We start from the raw sequence: 19,969 nt of genomic DNA, 5'->3' as shown, positions 1-19,969 counted from the left end.
TGAATCTCTTTAAAATCCTTTGCCTTTGGCAAACAGTTCTGTAACATCCTTTCAGCTTTTTTTGGTTGTGGTTTTGTATTCGATGCTGTTTATGCCTTTATTCTCTTTGCCCTGCTTAGATACAGTTATTTGATAGCTGCTTTTTCAACTCTGCTGCTTCACTAGACTGCTTTGTAAAAATCTGGTAGGGTCTTTAGCAAGGACTGCTCTGTGTTAATCCCAAGCCTGTAACTCATTCTTAAGCTGCTGCTGCGGGATTTGAAATCATGTCATGCTTTTCACTCTTCCACTTTTTTCCTCATGTCATTTCCCTTTCTAAATTTTAGGTGTTTCTGTGAATCAAGGACCATTACATAGCATGGTGCTGCACAGGAATGCAACGGAAACCTGTGCACCTGTTTATCACCAGACCTGATGTGTGTCCTGTCGGCTTTGTGTGCAACACAAGCCTCAGGTACAACAGCAAATTATGTCTTTCAGTACTTTTGCTGTATTTCAAGCTCACTCCCTAAGTCCCGAATCATGAAAGCGCTGAATTACTTTGAGCCAAGCACATCTGTAAGCACTTTGCTGAATTACAGCCTTATTAATCTTCCTGTATTTTAAATATATATATTTAAATCACATTTTAAAAACAAATGGGTATGCACTATTTCTTCGTGTTCAGGATTCTTCTTTGGACACTGATTTGAATGCCTTCCTGGCTTTGCTGGATATTCCTGCTGAAAGGTGCACCAGGAAGCTGCTGTGAGAAAGCTGGAGGATGCTCCCCAAAAAAGCTGCCATGTGGAGACATTCTGAAGGCGAGAGCACAAGATATATTCAGCTTAGAAATCATAGAATCATAGAATCACTAAGGTTGGACAAGACCTCCAAGATCCCCAAACCCCAGCTCACCCTCACCATGCCCACAGACCACGTCCCCCTGTGCCACATCTCTATGATGCTTAAACACCTCCAGGGACGACGACTCCACCACTTCCCTGTGCAAACGTGGCTGTAGATACATTTCTCCCTTATTTCAATAGATCTGGGGAGAAATGCAGCTCTTGGTTTTTTTTGTTTTTGTTTTTTTTTTGCCCACTCCTGTTGCAAAGAGGAACGTTTGGGGCTGTAGGAAGTGTCAGACCTGCAGCTGTGACTGTAGGGGATGTGGGGCAGCTCCTCGCTCCATCTCTACCTCGTTGCTCTCACCAGCAAATTAAAAGCAGGTTTTTGGTGCTGAGAGTTTTTGGTCCTTGGGAGATGCGGGAAGAAAATCAGTGCTTTGGTAAGAAAGTCTCCAAAAAGTGCTAGAAAACAAGAAAGAAGAAAACACAGACTAAAACAGACTTTCAAGGTCCTTCCTCCATTCCCACGAGGCGGTTGGTGGGGAAGCAGAAAATGCCATAAACCCAACCTGATCCAGGGCTTTGGGGGCTTAACAGGAAACCTGAGCTGAGAAGTGCGTCGGAGCGCCTCTTGGAAGACAATTTAAGTTTGTTTATGTGGAAAGCAAAGCGAAGGACTTGCGTTCGGGGGGGAGAAGGGGGAGAACTTAAAGAGGATGCAGCCAGGAGGTTTGTTTTTCTCACTGTTTTCTAGGCTGTATTTGTTTTCTCTGACAGTGACTTACAGCTCGGCTTTCTTTTCTATTTTGTTAGGGCAACGAAGAAGATAAATCCGTAATAATTCAGCTCTCTGTCTTTAATAAAACCTTGTCTTCTTCGCACAGCCCCTGGGAAGATCTCCATTCCGCAGCCCTGTGAGATTGGCTGGCTTTTTCCATTTCACCTCTTCACCAGGAATGGCAGAAAAACAGCATCGCTGTGAAAATTAATAGCAGAAAAACAGCATCGCTGTGAAAATTAAGAGCTAAGTGTGATTTCAGCCATGGGAAAGCTCTGGGCAGGAGAAGCCGGGCCCACTCCTGCTCTGTGCTCAGGGAAGATTTTGGGTGAAGACCAACAATGACTTTTCCTTGCTCTTGGTGCAGAGAGCTCGAGCTGAGTGAATACCATTCTGGGGCTAAATCCCACCGGGTTTGGAGGGAATAGAAGGAAGGCCGTGCTGGGGGCAGCTGAGCTGTGAGCAGCACTGGGTGTGAGCCCACAGAAAGTTTGTGTTTATCGCCACCTGAGCCCCAAACCAGCTCCCCCCACACCGTGCTGACTCTGGACACTCAACTCCCATCTTGGACACCCGGTCCCACCTCCCCACACAGTCCCACCCCCGCTAACCCTCAGCGCGGCCCCTTTAAGAGCGGCCCCGTCCCCTTTACTCTATGTTTACATAACAGAGCCGGGCCGTACCACTCGCGGCCGGAGGAGGGGGGGGAGCGCGGCGAGCCGAAGGGGCGGTGCTGGCGGGGGGCGCCCCCTCCGCAGGCGGTAACATAGAGCGGGGCGCGAGGGCGCCGCTTGGCTCCTCCCATCCACCCCCCCGCCGCCAGCACTTGGTACGCCCCTCGGAGTGTAGTGTCCGCGGTCGGGCGACCGCCGGCTCAGTGCGGGGCGCAGCGCGGAACCCGCTCGGGAGCTGCACCCGGAGCTGGGTGATCTCGGCGGCGGCTGCCCCGATGTTTTCCCCCAGCCAGGAGGAGCACTGCGCCCCGAACAAGGAGCCCGTCAAGTACGGGGAGCTGGTGGTGCTGGGGTGAGCGCTGCGGTCGGGCCGTCCTGATGGGGGGGGAGGAGGAGGAGGAAAGCGGGGAGGGGGAAGGGGCTCAGAGCTCCAATGGAAGTAACTCCATTAGGGCGCAGCGTCCGACTCAGTCTCGTAAAGAGCCGTGCGAGCTGCTTTCCTCGTGAAAATGGAGGGTAAGCCGGGCTGCGCGGCCCCGCCGCTAACAATGGTGCGGTGTAACGCCGTGTCACCTCGGGTCTTTAATTACATCGGGGCTGCTGTTGTGCCGCGGAGGCTTTTTGTGCGCAGCTGGAAGCGTTTTCCTCTCCGTTGCTTCGCTGCGGCTGAAAGTAACAGAAGTACGGGATGTTTTGGCTCCGATCTTAACGTGTGGAAAAGCACCGATCTGCGCTTATCGCTTCTGCCCGAGCTCCCGCTCCTCCCTGCCGCGCGTTGGGACGCCGATAAGATGAAATAAACTTCGTACGGCGCGGTGTGGGTTTGGGATTTGAGTGATGTGGTGCCGAATACGCACATCTCGTCCTCGTCGTGCGCGGCGGCTGGCTGCGGGCTGAGCTGTGCGCCGAGCTGCGCGCCCGCTGCCTTTGTGGGCAGCGCTGATGCGGAGCGCCGCCGTTCCCCTCCGCCGAACGCCTTGCGATGGAGGAGCGACAGGCGGGGGGCAATGCGGTGACTTCACTAATTCCGTTTTTCGGTGGGTGAAGAGCCGTTTAACGCCGTAAAAGCCGATTGCTGCCTTTCCCGCGAGGTGTTTTAACCTGGGAGTAATCCTAGAATGGCCTGGGTTGCAAAGGAGCGCAATGCTCATCCAGTTCCAACCCCCTGCTCTATGCGGGGTCACCAACCAGGCTGCCCAGAGCCACATCCAGCCTGGTAACACAAACTTACTGTTTTCTTCTTTGGTGACTCAGTGTTTGCAGCTAGAACAGAGCAAGCATCTGTCGGGCAGCGTTAAAAATACATGTATTAATACCTGCCTTGTATTAAAAGCACACAATCTGGAGTTTAGTGTAATTAAGGCAGTGTAAATCTGCTCTCTTCGAAGTGAAACGGAGATCTGTAAAATGCAGAATCCTGGCACTGCAGCTCTTGTCATAGCCGCTTGATTTAAACGGTTAGAATGACCTCACAGCTAATTTGAAGAAGTTGTTTTGAGATTCCACATAGCTCTAAAAAAGAAGGGAGAAAGAAAATGACAAAGAAGGGGGGGGAAAAAATGACACAGAAGTCATTCATCAGTGTCATAACCCTCTGGAACTGTAAGACTTATAAATTAGATAGGGAGAATGGTGATGAACAAAGGAGTTGGCCTACCTGGTGAACTGCTGAGACCTCGCTTTGTGATTTGATAAAACTTTCATCTTTTGGGCAGGGAGGTGATTGTCCCTCTCTACTCTGCCATTGTGAGGCCCCATCTGCAGGACTGTGTCCAGGTCTGGGGCACCCAGTACAAGAAAGACAGGGAGCTGTTGCAGAGGGTCCAGAGGAGCCACAAAGATGATCAGAGGGCTGCAGCACCTCCCCTACAAAGACAGGGTGAGGGAGCTGGGCTTGTTCAGCATGGAGAAAAGAAGGTTGCAGGGTGACCTCATTGCAGCCTTCAGTATCTAAAGGGAGCCTACAAACAGGAGGGGAGTCAACTCTTTGAAAGGGTAGATAACAGCAGGACAAGGGGAAATGGTTTGAAGTTGAGGGAGGGCAGATTGAGGTTGGATGTCAGGGGGAAGTTGTTTGCTATGAGAGTGGTGAGGTGCTGGAACAGCTGCCCAGAGAGGCTGTGGATGCCCCGTCCATCCCTGGAGGTGTTCAAGGCCAGGTTGGATGGGGCCCTGGGCAGCCTGGGCTGCTATGAGATGTGGAGTTTGGTGGCCCTGCCTGTGGTGGGCCTCATGATCCTCGAGATCCCTTCTAACCTGAGCCATCCTATGGTGATTCTGTGATTCTTTTGCTCCTGCTCTGCCTTAGCAGTATTGCAGCGGGGTTCTACTGTTCCTGGTGTTAACATCAAGGGGAACGTGTTCCCTTGGCAGGAGGTGTTGCTGTGTTCTGCAGGCAGCGTGGCTGCTCGTCTGCAAGCAGTGTGGCAGTTCTTGTTTGGTGAAGGGTTTCTTGAGATTTACATAATCTGTGTTGTAGTGAGCAAAAGCAGTTTATATAAATCAAGCCAGACAGGTCAAGATGGCTGGTAAAGAAGAGATCATCTGGTTGTGTACATCTGCTCCTAACATCATCTGTTCACAGAGGGCTGTGGCTTTTTTGATGAAGTGGAGGCATCTGTAGTCTTTTTATTTTTTTCCTTAAAGCCTTTATTTGAAGTCCCTTCAGAGCAGTGTTCCATTAAATGCTTTGTGGAACATGGGACTGGAGGGAGTTGTGAAGGAGAAGCTGAATGCAGTAGCAAGCACCTCAGTAGAGCATTGGGGTATTTAATGAACTGGTTGGCTGGTCTGGTAGCTGCTCTCACACAGAGCTGTATGGGGTCAGAGCTGTGCTGGAGAAAACCAAACCATCTCCTTGAGGGGACTGCATCTCTGCAGACTTTTCCACTATTTAGTGGTGTCAGCGTGCTGTTTTCAGATGATAAGATCATAGAATCACAGAATGGTTTGGGTTGGAAGGGACCTTTAAAATCATCCAGTTCCAGCCCCCTGCTATAGGCAGGGTCACCTCCCTCTGGACCTGGTTGCTCGCAGCCCCATCCAGCATGGCTTTGAAAAGATGGTGTAAGCTGACACAGGAATACCAGGGAAGCATGTCTTAGAGGCAGAGATTTCTAGCAACAGAAGGATTTTGGCCCTGATGTTCAAGAAGCAATTCAGTATAGAATCCTTCGGGTTGGAAGGCTCTCTTGAAGGTCATCTGGTCCAACTCCACAGCAACACCACCTTGCTGCCAGGTTAATGAGGAAAACTGGACACCCTTCTGAACAGACATGCAGTAGTTCTGCTTGAAGAAACTTTCTGAAAAAAATATAAAATTCTGATCCATGTTTGCAGTGATAAATTCTGCCTTAACTTCTGGGAAGCTGTCCTCATTGATGGATCACCCAATACTATTAGCAGTTCAGATTTGAAGCAGGTCTTTTTGTGTTAATCCGGGACACCTTCTTTTTTTTTTTTTTTTTTTTTTTTTTAGACCCTTGTTTCTCATACAGGCTTTTTCTGACTGCTCCAAGTTCCTCTTAATCACTACCTTCTTGATAAGCTAAATAAAGTTCTCTAAGTATTTCCTATGTTTAAGCGTGTTTCCAGTTGTTAAATTATCTGTTTGGCTTTTTTAGAGCTCTTTTGTTCATCTCCTTGAACTGCACAGCAAGGGGGGCTGCTGCAGTGTGCCAGTAATGCTGCTGAAGGCAGAAGCAGTGTAGCATCTGTGCTTGTCCTTGGCATCTGTTTGCTTCTGCTTATGGGCTGAAGGCATTGAGGGTCATCCTGGCTGTGGCATCCTGCTGGAGAATTACCTTGTGCTTATATGGATTTGCTGTTTGATGCAAACCTAAGGCTTGTAGTGATTCTGTAACTTTCCATGCTGTATGATGTGGGTGTGTTATCGGAGCTGCTTAGGTAATTCTGCTTCTGCTTTGGGACTTTATTTTAAAATGTGCATTAGGCTTCATTGATGGACTTGAGGTTTTTTGTTTTCTTAATGAAAGCCTGTTCATGGTTGCGTAGAGCAAAGATTCTGCTTCACTTACAGTAAGAAAAAAAAAAAACATATCTGAGTTCATTCTCTGTGACTATCATTCCTTGGAGTACTTCTGACTTCCTCAGCATGCAGGTTTGTATTCAGCAATAGGCTTTATTTGCAGCATCACACTATTGATATCAAACTGGAGAGCAGAAAGAGACGGGAAGCAAAACTCTATGCAGAACAAAGCAAATTGGAGCATCAGGTATCTGTGTGTTGGATGCCTGTTATGGAGAAATAAAATGAGGTGCTTCTGGGAAGTGGTACTACTCCCTCTGGCATGTGCAGAGGCTGTAGGTCACACATGTAGAAGCAGAAGACAGTAGAATCCTAGAATGGCCTGGGTTGCAAAGGAGCACAATGCTCATCCAGTTCCAACCCCCTGCTGTGTGCAGGTCGCCAACCAGCAGCCCAGGCTGCCCAGAGCCACATCCAGCCTGGCCTTGAATGCCTGCAGGGATGGGGCATCCACAACCTGCTAAGGCAACCTGTTCCAGTGCCTCACCACTCTCTGACTGCTGCTTTCCTACCTTGGCAGAATCAGGGATTCTTAGCTTCCCGTTTTCAGTTAGAATTTATAAATGAGTAGATAATGTGAAAGTCTGCTTACCTCTAATTTACAAAAAAAAAAGCCTATAAAACTAGAAATGACTTCCTAAACTACTAAGATTAGCTTTTTGCTACTGAAAGCAGTATCTTATTCAAGCTCCTTCATGCTCCATTGTAACAGCAGGCTGTTTCTCAACTGTGATTGCAAGGTTGCTAGAGAACAGATTTTTTCCTAAGAGGTTAGGAACTTTTGGCTGTTTTATACTCACTTATTATGGAGTTAATGTTGCCCTTTAACTTGCTTAATCATTTCTCAGCAGTTATAGCACATATCGACTTGATGCTTTGGGAAGATGCAGCCTTCTTTTTGTGTACTCCACACTAAGGAGAAGCTGGGTGAATGTGAGCCAACCTGCCTTGCTGAAGGTGGGGTTTATTAGTTGAGAGTGCCAGCAGAAAAGTTGTAAAGCTGTTTTTCCAAACATACCTGTAGGCAACAGGTGTTTAGGTGGGCTGAGCTAGCCCTTGCTTTGACAGTTTTTCTTGATATTGCCTACACGTGTTTTGGTTCTCAGTTTCATAGTATCTGTGATTAGTATGGGTATGCAGCCTTACAAAGGAGCATTCTGCACTCTTGCTTTGTGTCTAGTAGCAGTGTTTCTGACGTCACTTAGGGTTGTTTGGTTACTGTGCCATGTCCTACTTAAGTCTCATTTGTCCCTTGGTCAGCCAGGCAGGTGGAATTGGGGAGGGTTTGGTTCAATCTCCCAGCTTCATGCAGAAACTTGCTTTCAGGTTCCCAGGTGTACTGGGTGTTGCCTGGGTAGCGAAATCTCATTTGTGTTCAGGATGCTTTGTATTTTATCAGCAAATACACTTGGTGTTTGTTTTCCACTCTGCCCCAAGGTCAGCAGTGAAAAGCTTTACATCATGCTTGTCCCAGACCTAAACCTTGGGGGATAGGAATGGGAATGCCAGCATGGCAGCATCCTGTTTACTTCTGTTGCCTAAATATGCTATTGCTGTGTTGAAGAGGAACCTCTTCTAAATATGCTTTTTCCCCTTTTGGCAACATGCTGTTCAGATTTTTGTCTTTAAGTAGAGGCTGGGATGTTCCACCAGCTCCATCTCTCTGTCCCCTCTACTACTCCCAGCCTATTTCTGCTGAAACTCCTCATATTCTCTTAGCAAGAAAGACTCTGACTACCGTGATCTAGATGAGAGGTTATTTCCATGCCTACACAAATGTCTGTCACTTGTACCAGGGCTATATAGCTATATTTGCTATGTAACAGGTCTTTGCCTCAGTGAGGTGTGAAACTGAGCTACTTGTCAGCTCTTGCTGAGTAGTGACAGTTGTCATTTGATTAGCACGTGATATGAAATATGGGCTTTGGGCAGCTACTGGTGTAGCTTTCTGCAGGTTATTACTAAGTCTGCATGCTCTACAGATACTTTGGAGGGACCAATTTGTAAGTAACACTTTGGGATTAGATTCTTTTAATCCTATTTCTTAGTGGCCTAGAACAGGTCTTAGTCCTTGCACTAAGCAAGCAGCACAGCTGAGAGCAGAAGGGGTTCCCAGGACTGCAGATGAGTTTGTTGGGAGTATGGCTGCAGGAGCACCCTGTCACACTCCCCAGTCAATTGTGCCCCTTCTACAGCATCACTTCAGCATTCAGCCTTGTAATGTGACAGCAAGTGCTGTCTCACAGGGTCTTTGTGGCTGTACAATGCACACTACAGTAGTAGCAGAAACATTCCAAACTTGGAAGCTTCTTACTGAAGGGCTCTGTGCCAGCAGAATGTGGGGTTTTAATACAACTGTGTTCTGAGTGCTATGTGGACAAAGTGATTGAGGGCTTGCATTGCTGTGATTAATATAACTTCTGTTCATACAGAGGCCTTCTGAGCAGCGTGTGCAAATATCAGCAGTTCTGCACTTCAGTTTTGTTCAGTTCCTCCAGGGCCAGACTGTGAAGTCCTGTGAGATCAGCCTGCTGCTGCTTAATAGTGGCAGTTATTGGGTCAGGGTGGAGAGAGAACAGTTGAGCTAAAAGCTTTCCTCTGTTTCATGACAGGCTGTATAGGTGAAATAGATGGCTGAGCAGTTTGATTCATTACAAACAGAGTTTTGAGCTGAGCTTAATTAAGCCTGATATCAAAGTGCTGATTGCAGAGGACTTGTTAGGCACACTTCTGTCAGCAGCAGTTTGTGGCTCTGATGGGCAGGGAAACTGAGTGAGCCACGTCTTGTGCTTCTAGAAGTGATTTACTTCAGCTGAGAGATTTTTTTTTTTCCCCCTTCCATTTAACAATATCATCTTTACTATAGGACTTAAGTACACTGTATATCCTGACCTAATACTCATCTGTCACATTTTATTGCTTACATTAACTATAATATAGCTGTGTTACTGACTCTAGCAGTTAATTGTGTTAAGCAGAGACTAAAGCAGCCAGTCACATAGTGAGACAAAAACTTGCTTCAAATGTCAGTTTATTGTGCTGCCTCCACAAATGAATGGAGACAGGCGAGGAAACAAAGACAGCTGATGGTGTGCTTAAAGAAGGAGAAGGTCAAGAAGTATTACGCTTCTGTCTGTGAGTGCTGTAATGCTAACTAACCCCTGTTGCAAAACGCTTCCTTACACTGAAGAAAATGAGGACAAAGGAGAAACTCTGGCATAATCTTTTTTTTTATTGATTAAACAATGCTTTTTAGAAAGCAGTCTTTAAGCTCAGCTGTAGGGATGTGGTTAGCAGGCTTTCAGGTTACTCTTTACCTTGAAATATGTATACTGTTTTCATTTCAGGATCCAGTAAATTGATAAATGGTCATGAAAGAACTTAACTAAAGCCGTCCAGTTTGGAGAACAATACCTAAACAAATAGGTAAGCTTCAGACATATGGGGTGCATCCTCTCAGGGCATATAAATGTCAGGGACAAAGTGGTACTGACTGTGAAGGCAATTAGTCACTGTATGAAAGTAAACAAAACAAACCGAAGCATCTAAAAGCTTAAATCTCCTCTTGCGTATTGCAAATAAACTGGAGACCAAATGTGCAAACTCCCTAGCACGTGCCTTTAGGAAGAGTGAAAGAACTGTTTAGTCTAGACACAGAAGTTAATGGGCTGAAACTTTGATATAAGCACAGCTGTATTTCTTCACATGAAGCGGCATGATTTGACTTTGGTGTCTGATTTAGTAATGGTGTAGTGGTAGTCTTTGAAACAGGAGTAATGTGCATATGTGCTGCTTCATAGGAAAGGCTGAATTGTTGAAAGATATTAAAGCTGTAGCTTGTGCTTCCCTGCACATCCTGTGGCAGGATGCTGTCCATCTCCATGGATCACCCATGTTTTTTTATGGAACGCTGGCTAATAAATCAAAATGTTGCTGTGCTTCCAACTTGACTTCCTTCTAGTCTGCGTTGGACCCCTGAGGGCGAGCAGCTGTGGAACTCTGCCTTTGGGTTCCAAAATGAGTTTGGCACTGAGGAGGGATCTTATAGTCTGGATGTGTTTCATTACCTCATAGTAATTGTCCTTACCTCTGTGCTGACAAACATGTTTGAATTACTTTTTCCATCTTAATGTTTGCTAGAACAGCTTCCCAGTGCATCACAGAGTTGTGAATCTGTGTGTTTAGTGCATGACCTCTTGTTGCAGGCTTGTTGTGGCCTTCTGTGTGTCTGTGTCCCTGCTGGTAGAGCAGTTACATGGACAGAGGCTTTGACTATAAAATCCCAGAGTGGCTGGAGTTGAAAGGGACCATAAAGTCCATTAATCCCTGCTGTGGGCTTGTCCATCCGTGTCCTTCCCTCCCCCAAGGTCAGGCTGCCCAGGACCCCATCTAATGGCCTTGGACACCTCCAGGGATGGGACATCTGTGGCTTTTTGGGCAGTCTGTGCCAGGGCCTCACTGCCCTGTGAGTGAAGATTTCCTCCTAATATCAAACCTAAATCTCCCCTCTCTTATTTAAAGGCCGTTCTCCCTCGTTGTATCACTATCAGCCCATGTAAAAAGCCAATCTTCCTGTTTGTAATCTCCCTTTAAGCACTGGAAGGCTACAGTGAGTTCACCCCAGAGCCTTTTCTTCCCCATGCTGAACAAGTTCGTCTCTTTCAGCCTGTCTTTGTAGGAGAGTTGCTCCAGCTCTCTAAGCTAAGCATCTTTACTGCCTCTTCTAGACCCATTCCAGCAGCTCTGAATCTTTCTTGTGCTGAGGGCCCCAGGCCTGAATGCAGTACTCTGGATGGGGGCAGAGCAGAAGGAGTCAGTCCCTTCCCTGCCCTGCCCACCACCCCTCTGCTGATGCAGCCTAGAACACAGTTGGCCTTCTGGGCTGCTAAGTGCACACTGCTGGCTCATGACCAGCTTCTCATCCTCCAGGACCCCAAACCCTTCTCTGCAGGGCTGCTCTCAAGGAGTTTTCCTAATCTGTGTGCATTTGGGACTTAAGTGCTGACTCAAGTGCAACGCTTTACACTCATACCTAAGTGTTCCCTAATCTGATTCTGATGGAAGGTTTCATTAAGTGAACTGTCAATACCTCAGAAGTTTTTTGCCAAAACATACCAGCGAATTAAGCAAATTGATCTTAGGGCAGATCAAGAGGGGTGCAGACTTAGTTTGACATGAGCAGCTGAGTAACTCCTTCCATCAGAGCTGAATCTGTAAAGGAAGTTTGGCAATAGCCGAACAGATCAGTTTTGCATGGCTTTTTTTACTCCTTTTTTTTGTCTTCAGCTTATCTTCATGGGACCCAGGCAAAGTCTGAAAGATGAGAGGCTCCTTCAGATGGCCCAGCTGCCCATGGGATGTGCTGGCGTTCCCAGCAGTTCCAGGAACGTGCTTCTGTGGTCAGCATCTGTGCAAGTTTCAATGCTTCAGTCTTACAGGCTGTGGTGAGATTTATCTTTAAGATGTCTTGATCAGGCTGCTGGGGTGCAGAACACAAGCTGCTCACTTGTCTTTAGGGATATCACTTGTTTTTTCAATGTTTCCAGAAGGTTTCCTTAAATAACCATGTCTGGAAGTGAACCCCTGCACCCATTTAAATACTAATACAGCTTTCCCCAAAGCACTTGTAAATGTGATCCTTGTTTTCTCTCCAGGAGGTAAATAAGCCTTTTTTTTTTTTTTTCCCCAGTGTTTTCACAATCTCTTTGCTGTCAGAGCAGAAGAGCTTTAATGTTTGACTTCTGTTTTGTGCCTTACTTTCAGCATTGGAGCACAAAATGCTGTTACATTGCTGGCTCAGCCCTGCTTTATCTCTTTGGTTGCACAATCGCATTTCCAGCTGTAATGCTTGCAGTAAAACTAAATATATAGCACTCAAGTTGTGAGTTTCCAGTATGCAGAGGCTGGTGTAATATAGCAAATACCTTTCCATTTAAGGATTCAGGAAGACTACAAAATATAAAGTACGGTACCTTTTGCAAGCATAGCTGGAGTTTAAGTGATGAGCAGGATCTTAGTCAAGCTCAAGGTTTATTATTTGCAATGTGACTTCAAGAACTGGCCTCTGATCATGTATGGCTACTTTGCACCTTAGACCAATCAAGAAGTTTATATTGAAGCTTTACCTACTGGAAATCTCTCAGCAGTGTGTAAAAATAATACTTTGTTAAAGGGTAAGCAGATCTTTCTGTGGCAAAAGTGATTTGTTCTTTCTCCTCTGGGCATTCTGTAGCCAGTGCAGGCAGGAAGGAAGGAACTGAATTTTGGGTTGGCTGGATTCCAGCTGCAGGCTCTATTCAGATCCCAGCCAGAAAAGAATATTGGCTGACTTGTAAGTTTTGGGCAGAGATGGCAGTTGAGAAGAAACAGCCGTCTCAGTTTTGTGAATTGATGAAGTTTGCTATGAATATGTTGCATGGTAAAAAGTGAGATGCTCTGTGCTGTGTGGGGTTGGAGAAATGCATTAAAAAATCAGTTTGTCATGCATAAGTCAAGGGGAGCAAAACAATTGAGTTAAATGAGGAAACGGTGACTGGCACACATGTATGATGCTTTTTAATATCCAGAAAATGATCGTCTGGTTTCAACCCCCTGCTGTGTGCAGGTCACCAACCAGCAGCCCAGGCTGCCCAGAGCCACATCCAGCCTGGCCTTGAATGCCTGCAGGGATGGGGCATCCACAGCCTCCTTGGGCAACCTGTTCCAGTGCATCACCACCCTCTCAGTGAAAAGTGCCTGGTCGTGTTTAGGTGCAATGGGACAGACTGTTCAGGGGTCTGATGCCTCCTTTAGACTGTTGGGCAGACATGGAGTAGGGGCAGGGTCAAGATGCTGACCCTGGCAGATGAAGGCAGTGTGTGAGATGGCTGCTCCTCCCAAGCTGCCGAGGCAGTCTCATTGCTAGAGGACACCACATCCTCAACCTGCTGGCACTACTGGCTCTGTGTTGCAGTCATTTTCCATCTGCCTCTGATGAATACTCAGTGATTTACTGAAAGAGGTAGTGGCAGGTGAGGCTGTAGTCTGTAACTGGAAATGAAGGATGTCATTGAACTGATTTTTATTCCACAGCCTCTCAATGCTGTTTGTGCTCTATTGAGGAGACTGTGTGACATAAATCAGCCCACCACTCCCCCTGCTTCGTTAGACATCAGGGAATCCACGTGACTGTGATTGCCTCGCAGCTGCAGAAGTTGTTCAATTGGAGCTGTCACCTTAGTAGACAAAGAAGGGATCCAACTGCAAGTCATGTTGCCCAGAGGAAATCATGCTTTGCTGGCTCTTTAGCTTATGAAATTCCTTGCTTTTCATTCTTCTCTTTGTCACTACCGTGGCTTCACCTCTACTGCTTGTAATAACTGTGCGATGTCAGCCTTGAGTGAATGGGAACAAACACAGATGTGCTGTCACTGCAGCTGACCAGACTGAGGAGGTCTGGGTGCAGAAGTGCTGTGATCCCTGCAGGCAGCCCTAAGGTCTGACCCAGGTGGCTGTGAGGAAAATCTGAGTACAGTAAACGTGTTGATTGCCTTGTAAATGGAAGGGAGCGTAATGCCTTTGGGTGGAAGTAGTTGGTAGTAACCTGTTCACTAGAAAGGATTTTAAGTGTTGTGTGGTGAGGCACTGGAACAGGTTGCCCAAGGAGGCTGTGGATGCCCCATCCCTGCAGGCATTCAAGGCCAGGCTGGATGTGGCTCTGGGCAGCCTGGGCTGCTGGTTGGTGACCTGCACATAGCAGGGGGTTGGAACTGGATGAGCATTGTGGGCCTTTGCAACCCAGGCCATTCTGTGATTCTCTCCATATAGAACTGAGTTACTGTGGTGATGCATACTTCTATGTCAGCTTTTCTCTGCTTTTTCAGTGGAAAAGGACATCCTGGAAGAATCAGAGCGTCTGCTTTTCCTAGAAAACCAGTTTTCAGAGGCAATCTGAACACAGACTGAAACTTTGTCTTAGGAATTCCAGATAACATCCCATGTAGTTCTGCAGCCTCGTGATTCTGTTGCTTGTGTATGAGCTCAGTTCAAAACCCAGATTGGTATTTTGTGTTACTTAATACAAGCCTTCAGTTTTCTCAGAGGGCAGAAGTCACACTTTCCAAGTGGCTGTAATTCAGTCCAAAAATCCAGAAGTTTGTTTGGGACTTGCCCAGATGTGAATGTTTCTCTAGTAGACTTCAGACTTGTTGTGTTATAGTGGGCAGTTCCAAAAGATGCGCTTGAAAGTTCTAGAGACTTAAGATGTTAGAACAGGCTGATGCAATGTACTTCTGTACTTTTTTTTTTTACTATCTTCTACTCCCTACGGTGGTGGAGTGATGGCAACTCTTACTGATGGCATCTCTTACAGGAGACTTCTGTGTAATGGGAGCAAATGCCAAAGCTTTCCTCTGCTTTTGATAGAGCTATAGAGGGAAGTCAAATAGTTAACAGGAATTCAACAGATAGGATTTGACGAGTATAATGCAAGAGTATTGACAGGATAACAAAGGAATGTGCTCTTTGTTTTCTCTAACATGCATGCAGTCTATTCAGGTAGGCAAGGGAGAAAAGGTGTACATATACATATGTTCTGCAGATATCTAAACTTTTACAAGTATATGATTATATAGAGATACTAATATATGTATTTGTGCACCCTCATCTGCTAGCAGAGCAGTGTGATGAGGCATTTGTTAGCATCGCTCGCTCCTCTGTTCAGTTGAAAACAGCATCTTATGGCCCTGGTGCTCTGTTGGAATGTCAAGTATAAAAACTGATGAGGGTGACAGGGAATCTCCTGAGCCAGTCAGCTTAATGTGTTACTTGATTTTTGTGTGTCTGAACTAGCTCTTGTCAGATGTGCTTTGCTGGGGAAGCTACTTCCAACTGCAGTCTCGTCATCAGCTTTATTTGTACTGCTGCCTTTCCGTTTGGCTTGCAAATGCTGCTTCTAAGTCCTGTAATACTGTTTGGAATTATAGCCTGTACTTGGGGAGATAGTGCTTGAAACAGATCCTGTTTTCTTGGTTCAGTTTGATGCATAGTGCCTTCAGAATCAAAGGAATGTAGTTATTTAGAGACAAACATATGGTGTGGCTTGTTTTGCAGAAGCTGGTGAACAAGAATTGTACTGGTATGCTGACTGGCTGTGGGTACTGGCTAAGGAAAAGAGCTGAATTCTCAAAAGGGGTAGGGGGGGAGATTGAGACAGCTGTATGTGGTTTTAAACTTGGTTTCAGTTCTACAGACCATTGTGTCACTTGTGCACATTGCTTAATGTCTGTTGGGATGTATAAATGCAGATTTCCTGAAGCTTCAGCTTGTGTGGGATAAGCAGAAATAGCAGGCTGGATTCACATTGTTTGTGTGAGCTATGAGGAAACTTTGATCCTCCAACGAATTTGACTGCTGGCAAGCCTGCTGTGTGGCTTTAGGGTTTCTGTGCTTGTTTCTGTATGAACAGTCTTGCTTGTGGCTGACTGTGCATGTGCCTCTGTGCATCAGTGAGAGTGGAGAGCCTTCCCATCTGGGTGCTGATACTGCAGAGCTCTTGTTCAGGCAGTCACTGATGGGATTACAGAAAGCTGTAGAGTGGGAATCTTCTGGAGGCCAGAATCTGAGCTCCTAAAAGGAAAAGCTTCAAGCATACATCGTTCATGTGACTTCAGGTCATGTTTTGCCCAAGGAGGCTGTGGATGCCCCATCCCTGCAGGCATTCAAGGCCAGGCTGGATGTGGCTCTGGGCAGCCTGGGCTGCTGGTTGGCGACCTGCACATAGCAGGGGGTTGGAACTGGATGAGCATTGTGCTCCTTTGCAACCCAGGCCATTCTATGATATGGGCCATTCTTAATGAGTGTATGCAAAATCACTAACTCCTGAATATTTATGGAATTGTCTTCTGAGATCATGCTTGTATAGAAGTTGAATGTTTATTTCTTGTAACATTTTGGGAGGTTCTCTTGAGGAAGAGCAAGAGATGAAGAATTTTGCAGTTAAGGGTAAAGCTGATATAGTTTGCCATCAGAAACTGTATAGATCCCAGACTTGTTCTCTTTATTACTGCATTGATAATTTCTGGTATCTTAAGACTTGGAGGGAACAATCAGCTGTGCAACAATGCTTGCATACCTCCTCTGATCCAGCAGGTTTCAGATAATTCCTCATAACCAGATTTAAAGAACTAATTTCTCCTGTAGGGTGTTTCTGTTGTTTGTTTTTCTTAATAGGGTACATGTACACACTTTTAGCAAAGAATGGGCTTTGCTCGCTTCCTTTCTGCCTGTTCTGGGTGTAACACTGCACTGTTTCCTGATGTTCTCTGGGCTTGAGTGCTTCACTTTCTATTGAGTACTTTGCCTCTGAGATCACCTATGTTCACAAAGTGGATGTAAGTTTTTCTTTTTCTCCATGCTTAATGTTATTGGAAGGAACCTAAAAAGATTCTTGTCATGCTTGAGTGTTTGAAAATGCTATAAGCAGCAGACCCTGGAACTACTTGTCTGTGCAATCACAAAGACATTCCAGCTGCTCGTATTTAGAGGAGAACTGAAATAATAAGGCAGCTACCACTTCAGCTTATAAAAATGTGAGCAGTCAAATAGTCCTTGATAGTGTGTTAAAGAAAGCACTTGGCAGCTGAGAAAATGATTTGTTTGAGTCATGCGTTTGTTTTCATAGACCAGATGATCCTTTGAATCCAATGCATTTTTTTTCCATAATGCTTAATGTAGTGAAGCTTCAGACATCCCATGGTGGTTTTCCTCTTCATTCCTCAGATGACAACTTGGACAGTTTGCTTTTTCACCTTCGAGTAGGTATGAAGATCAGATAGGCTGGGAACATGCTTGGTATGGCAGGGCAGGTGTATCACAGGATCTCTTGTCCCCTTGCACTGTATAAGGTCTAATTTGTTTTAGTTTTGAAACTCCCAGCTGTTTTTGATCTGCTCTTTGAGAGGCCTGTAAACTGTTTCCATGTTGAAATGTTTAGCAGTGTGGATGCTAAAAGTCTACTGTGTTCTGGATGTGCAGTCTTCTGCTTTTGCATCCGTTGCTTTTCTCCAAACCCAGCTATGCATCGTGCTTTGCCTTGAACGAGACTTTGTGTTCATCTGACTTGTTTTCAACGCAGCAAAAGCTATTTGTATTCATTTTACAAAATGTTGTATTGAATAATTTCAGTGGTGTTTGGCTAGATCATAGTAACTGCTATTCATCTGGGTGCTTTCTAATATGAGAGATTTGGGGTTGGAAAGAGGATTCTCTAAACATTGTGCTTTTCCCCACCTTTCAAGCTCTTGTAGCTAGTGAAGAAGCATGCTTTGAAATGAACTTAATTAGTTTGTAGCCTGTGTTTTGCTGTGCACTAGCATTGCTGGTTTGATGCTCTGGTGAATGGTTTTAGTTGACAGCTTTGAAGATGGGCTTAAAGCACTGAACAAAATTGCCTCCTTGTTAGATGAGTGCTGGGAGGTAGCAGGAAAATGCTGGAAATAAGGATTGTTCAGGAAGTCATTGTGTGAAGAACTGATTCTCTTACCCTTTGCTTTCCAAAAAGAAAACCTTTTGCATTCAAATGCTTTTGTAGTGTATTACTTACGTTTTAATTAGGTAATGGTGTCTTAAATATTTGTGTTCTTCTGTGGTGTTTTTTCCTTTAAAGGTAGCTGCTCTTTCTCCCCATTAATCAAGTGATTATGGCTGACTTCTGAGAAATGTATGTTGTGGGTGTGACTTCACTCATACTGTCTCTGGCTGTAGTATTTAACTGGGATGTCTGTATAGGTTTTCAGCTAATAAGTCGTTTGGAACTGTCAGGCTGCTTTAATTGAAGCTCATCATGAGGCTCTGGTAGTCCACATCAGCATGCTTGTGAGGTGTGTGAGCATTTAATCAAACTCCTGTGCAGTCTGTGGAGGTGTCTTACAGAAGCCTGTGCAGCAAATACTTTCAATTGCTGCTTCTTGAAATGCAAAATTCCTTATTACTGACAACAAGTGCAGTTGAAGATTTTTTTCTTTAATAGTTAAACCAAGGTTGTAATATCAATTGAGTTTTCTACAGGGACTTATGTCTTCCAGAAACTGTGATAAAGGTCTTCTGTCTTTGCTTTCACAAGAGTAAAAGTAACAGTATTTTCCAGTAAAACAATCTGGGACAAATAGCAAACCAGATGCAAGCAAGGCTTGGTCAGAGCGATGAGAAGTTTCAGTATTAAGATCCCACCTCCTGCAGAAGAAATGCCAGATGACTTGCACGAGCCTCAAAACCAGGTTTCTGATGGGATTCAGTCCTCATGTGTTACAAGAAGTTGTAGTGATGAAGCACCACTCCTCTCTTGGAGATGCATTGCTTTTACCTCTTAGCTTCTGTATTTCCTTGCTCTGTGGAATTGTTTCCCATAGCAGTGTGTGGGAGAGTAACAGAGAGGCTTGGGAATTTGGAAGGAAACTGGATGTGTAAGAGCTGTTTTTAATTTCCCTTATTTGCACTGCGTGATTAACATGGTATTTGCAAGCCAACAGCATCTTTTCCTAGAGGTAGAAATGCGTATAGATCAGGTGTGCATCTTCCTGGATTGCCTGTATTATGTAAGCTCAACTTGCAGGAGGATGTCTAAATATCGTCCTAAATAAAACTAAACAGGTTTTTTAATTATGTTCTAGCTGCTACAATTACAGAGTCCTCCTGCTGATGGTGGATGGGGATGTGTGGAGGAGTTTTGGCTGAGCAGCCAGCCTGTGAATTAACGTGAACCACAGCATGGCAGCTCCTTGCCTCAGCCAGGGATGGGAAGCAGGAGAACAACTGGTTCTTTTTCAGAATGGTGAAGAAATGAGTTCACCCCAGGGAACCCTGCTGTTTCGCATGTGACTTCGTGCAGTGTTTTCAGGAGATAAGGTTCAAGTTAATCTGTGTACCTCAGGAAGGAGGTTCTAGCATATCTGATGTGTTGCAGGTGGCTTTGGGAGACTTTTTCCGTGGTGTGAATAGCCATGCTTCTTATTCTGATCTGTAAGAGAGGCTTGACTGTATTTGACCATACAAACACAATAAGGCTGGCATATAGCTTTTAGTCAAGGTGTTACTAAGATTTTAATGGTACCAGGAGCAATTAGGAGTTACTTCTGGAGTGTAGTAGAAGGGCATTTGTAGGGGTCCATATCTATGCCAGGCTTTTCAGATAGTCTGTTTGACAAGTTAAACTATTGCCTCTAGTCACTATCAAGTCGTGCCAACTCAGCCCTTTCTCTGATGGTCTACCTAAGAACTGGAGGAGCTACCAGATTAGACTGTGTTTCCCTGTTTGAAGGCTCTGGGACTGCACAGGTGGCAGTAAATGAGGCAGCACTGCTAAGGCATGATGCTGGGGGAGAGATGCTTGTGGTGAGCACACTGGATATTCTGAAAGCCCCACAGAAGGGAATGCATAAGGTGCTTACAGGTGTAAAATGGCTTCCCAAATGCAAGTTATAGGAACAAATATTTATCTTAAGGGGGAAAAGATGCTGATTTAACCACATCTAACTATACCAACATACCTTTCTCAGGGATAATCAAGCTCACAGATGCAAAAATATTGCCTTACTTGGGGAAAGAGATGAGATTATTTGGGACTTCCAAACTTGCTGGTTTGGATTTTCTTGCTCAACAGGAA

General features: G+C 45.4%; 1 protein-coding gene and 1 long non-coding RNA gene across 8 annotated transcripts in view; one reads left to right on the top strand and one right to left on the bottom strand.

The window, feature by feature from the left end:
• Positions 1 to 311: 311 nt before the first annotated feature.
• On the bottom strand, positions 312 to 2,285 carry LOC116236600 (uncharacterized). 5 transcript variants are annotated; one of them, XR_004168582.2, is made up of 5 exons: positions 2,220 to 2,285; positions 1,616 to 1,806; positions 1,130 to 1,292; positions 898 to 1,030; positions 315 to 797 (listed from the first exon to the last, which is right to left on the bottom strand). It is a non-coding gene; the product is annotated as an uncharacterized LOC116236600 (long non-coding RNA). The 5 variants fall into 5 exon arrangements; XR_004168583.2 differs by having other exon boundaries at positions 904 to 1,030; XR_016467377.1 differs by lacking the exon at positions 898 to 1,030 and having other exon boundaries at positions 312 to 797; positions 1,130 to 1,321; positions 1,400 to 1,806.
• A 158-nt stretch (positions 2,286 to 2,443) lies between these two features.
• The window catches only part of PELI2 (pellino E3 ubiquitin protein ligase family member 2), a 67,946-nt gene continuing 50,420 nt past the window's right edge, over positions 2,444 to 19,969 (top strand). The window contains exons 1-3 of one of the 3 annotated variants that reach the window (XM_031605395.2): positions 2,477 to 2,634; positions 9,678 to 9,756; positions 11,617 to 11,729. In XM_031605395.2, coding sequence (XP_031461255.1) covers positions 11,626 to 11,729 — 104 coding nt within the window. In that variant the 5' untranslated portion in view covers positions 2,477 to 2,634; positions 9,678 to 9,756; positions 11,617 to 11,625. Of the gene's footprint in view, positions 2,635 to 9,677; positions 9,757 to 11,616; positions 11,775 to 19,969 lie in introns of all 3 variants that reach the window. The other 2 variants (XM_031605394.2, XM_031605396.2) reach the window with 2 other exon arrangements.

The sequence above is a fragment of the Phasianus colchicus genome, chromosome 5 (assembly GCF_987193195.1).
Source record: "Phasianus colchicus chromosome 5, bPhaCol1.hap1.1, whole genome shotgun sequence".
Classification (NCBI taxonomy): domain Eukaryota; kingdom Metazoa; phylum Chordata; class Aves; order Galliformes; family Phasianidae; genus Phasianus; species Phasianus colchicus.
Note: the sequence above shows the minus strand (reverse complement) of the source record. Positions and strands in the feature narration are given on the sequence as shown.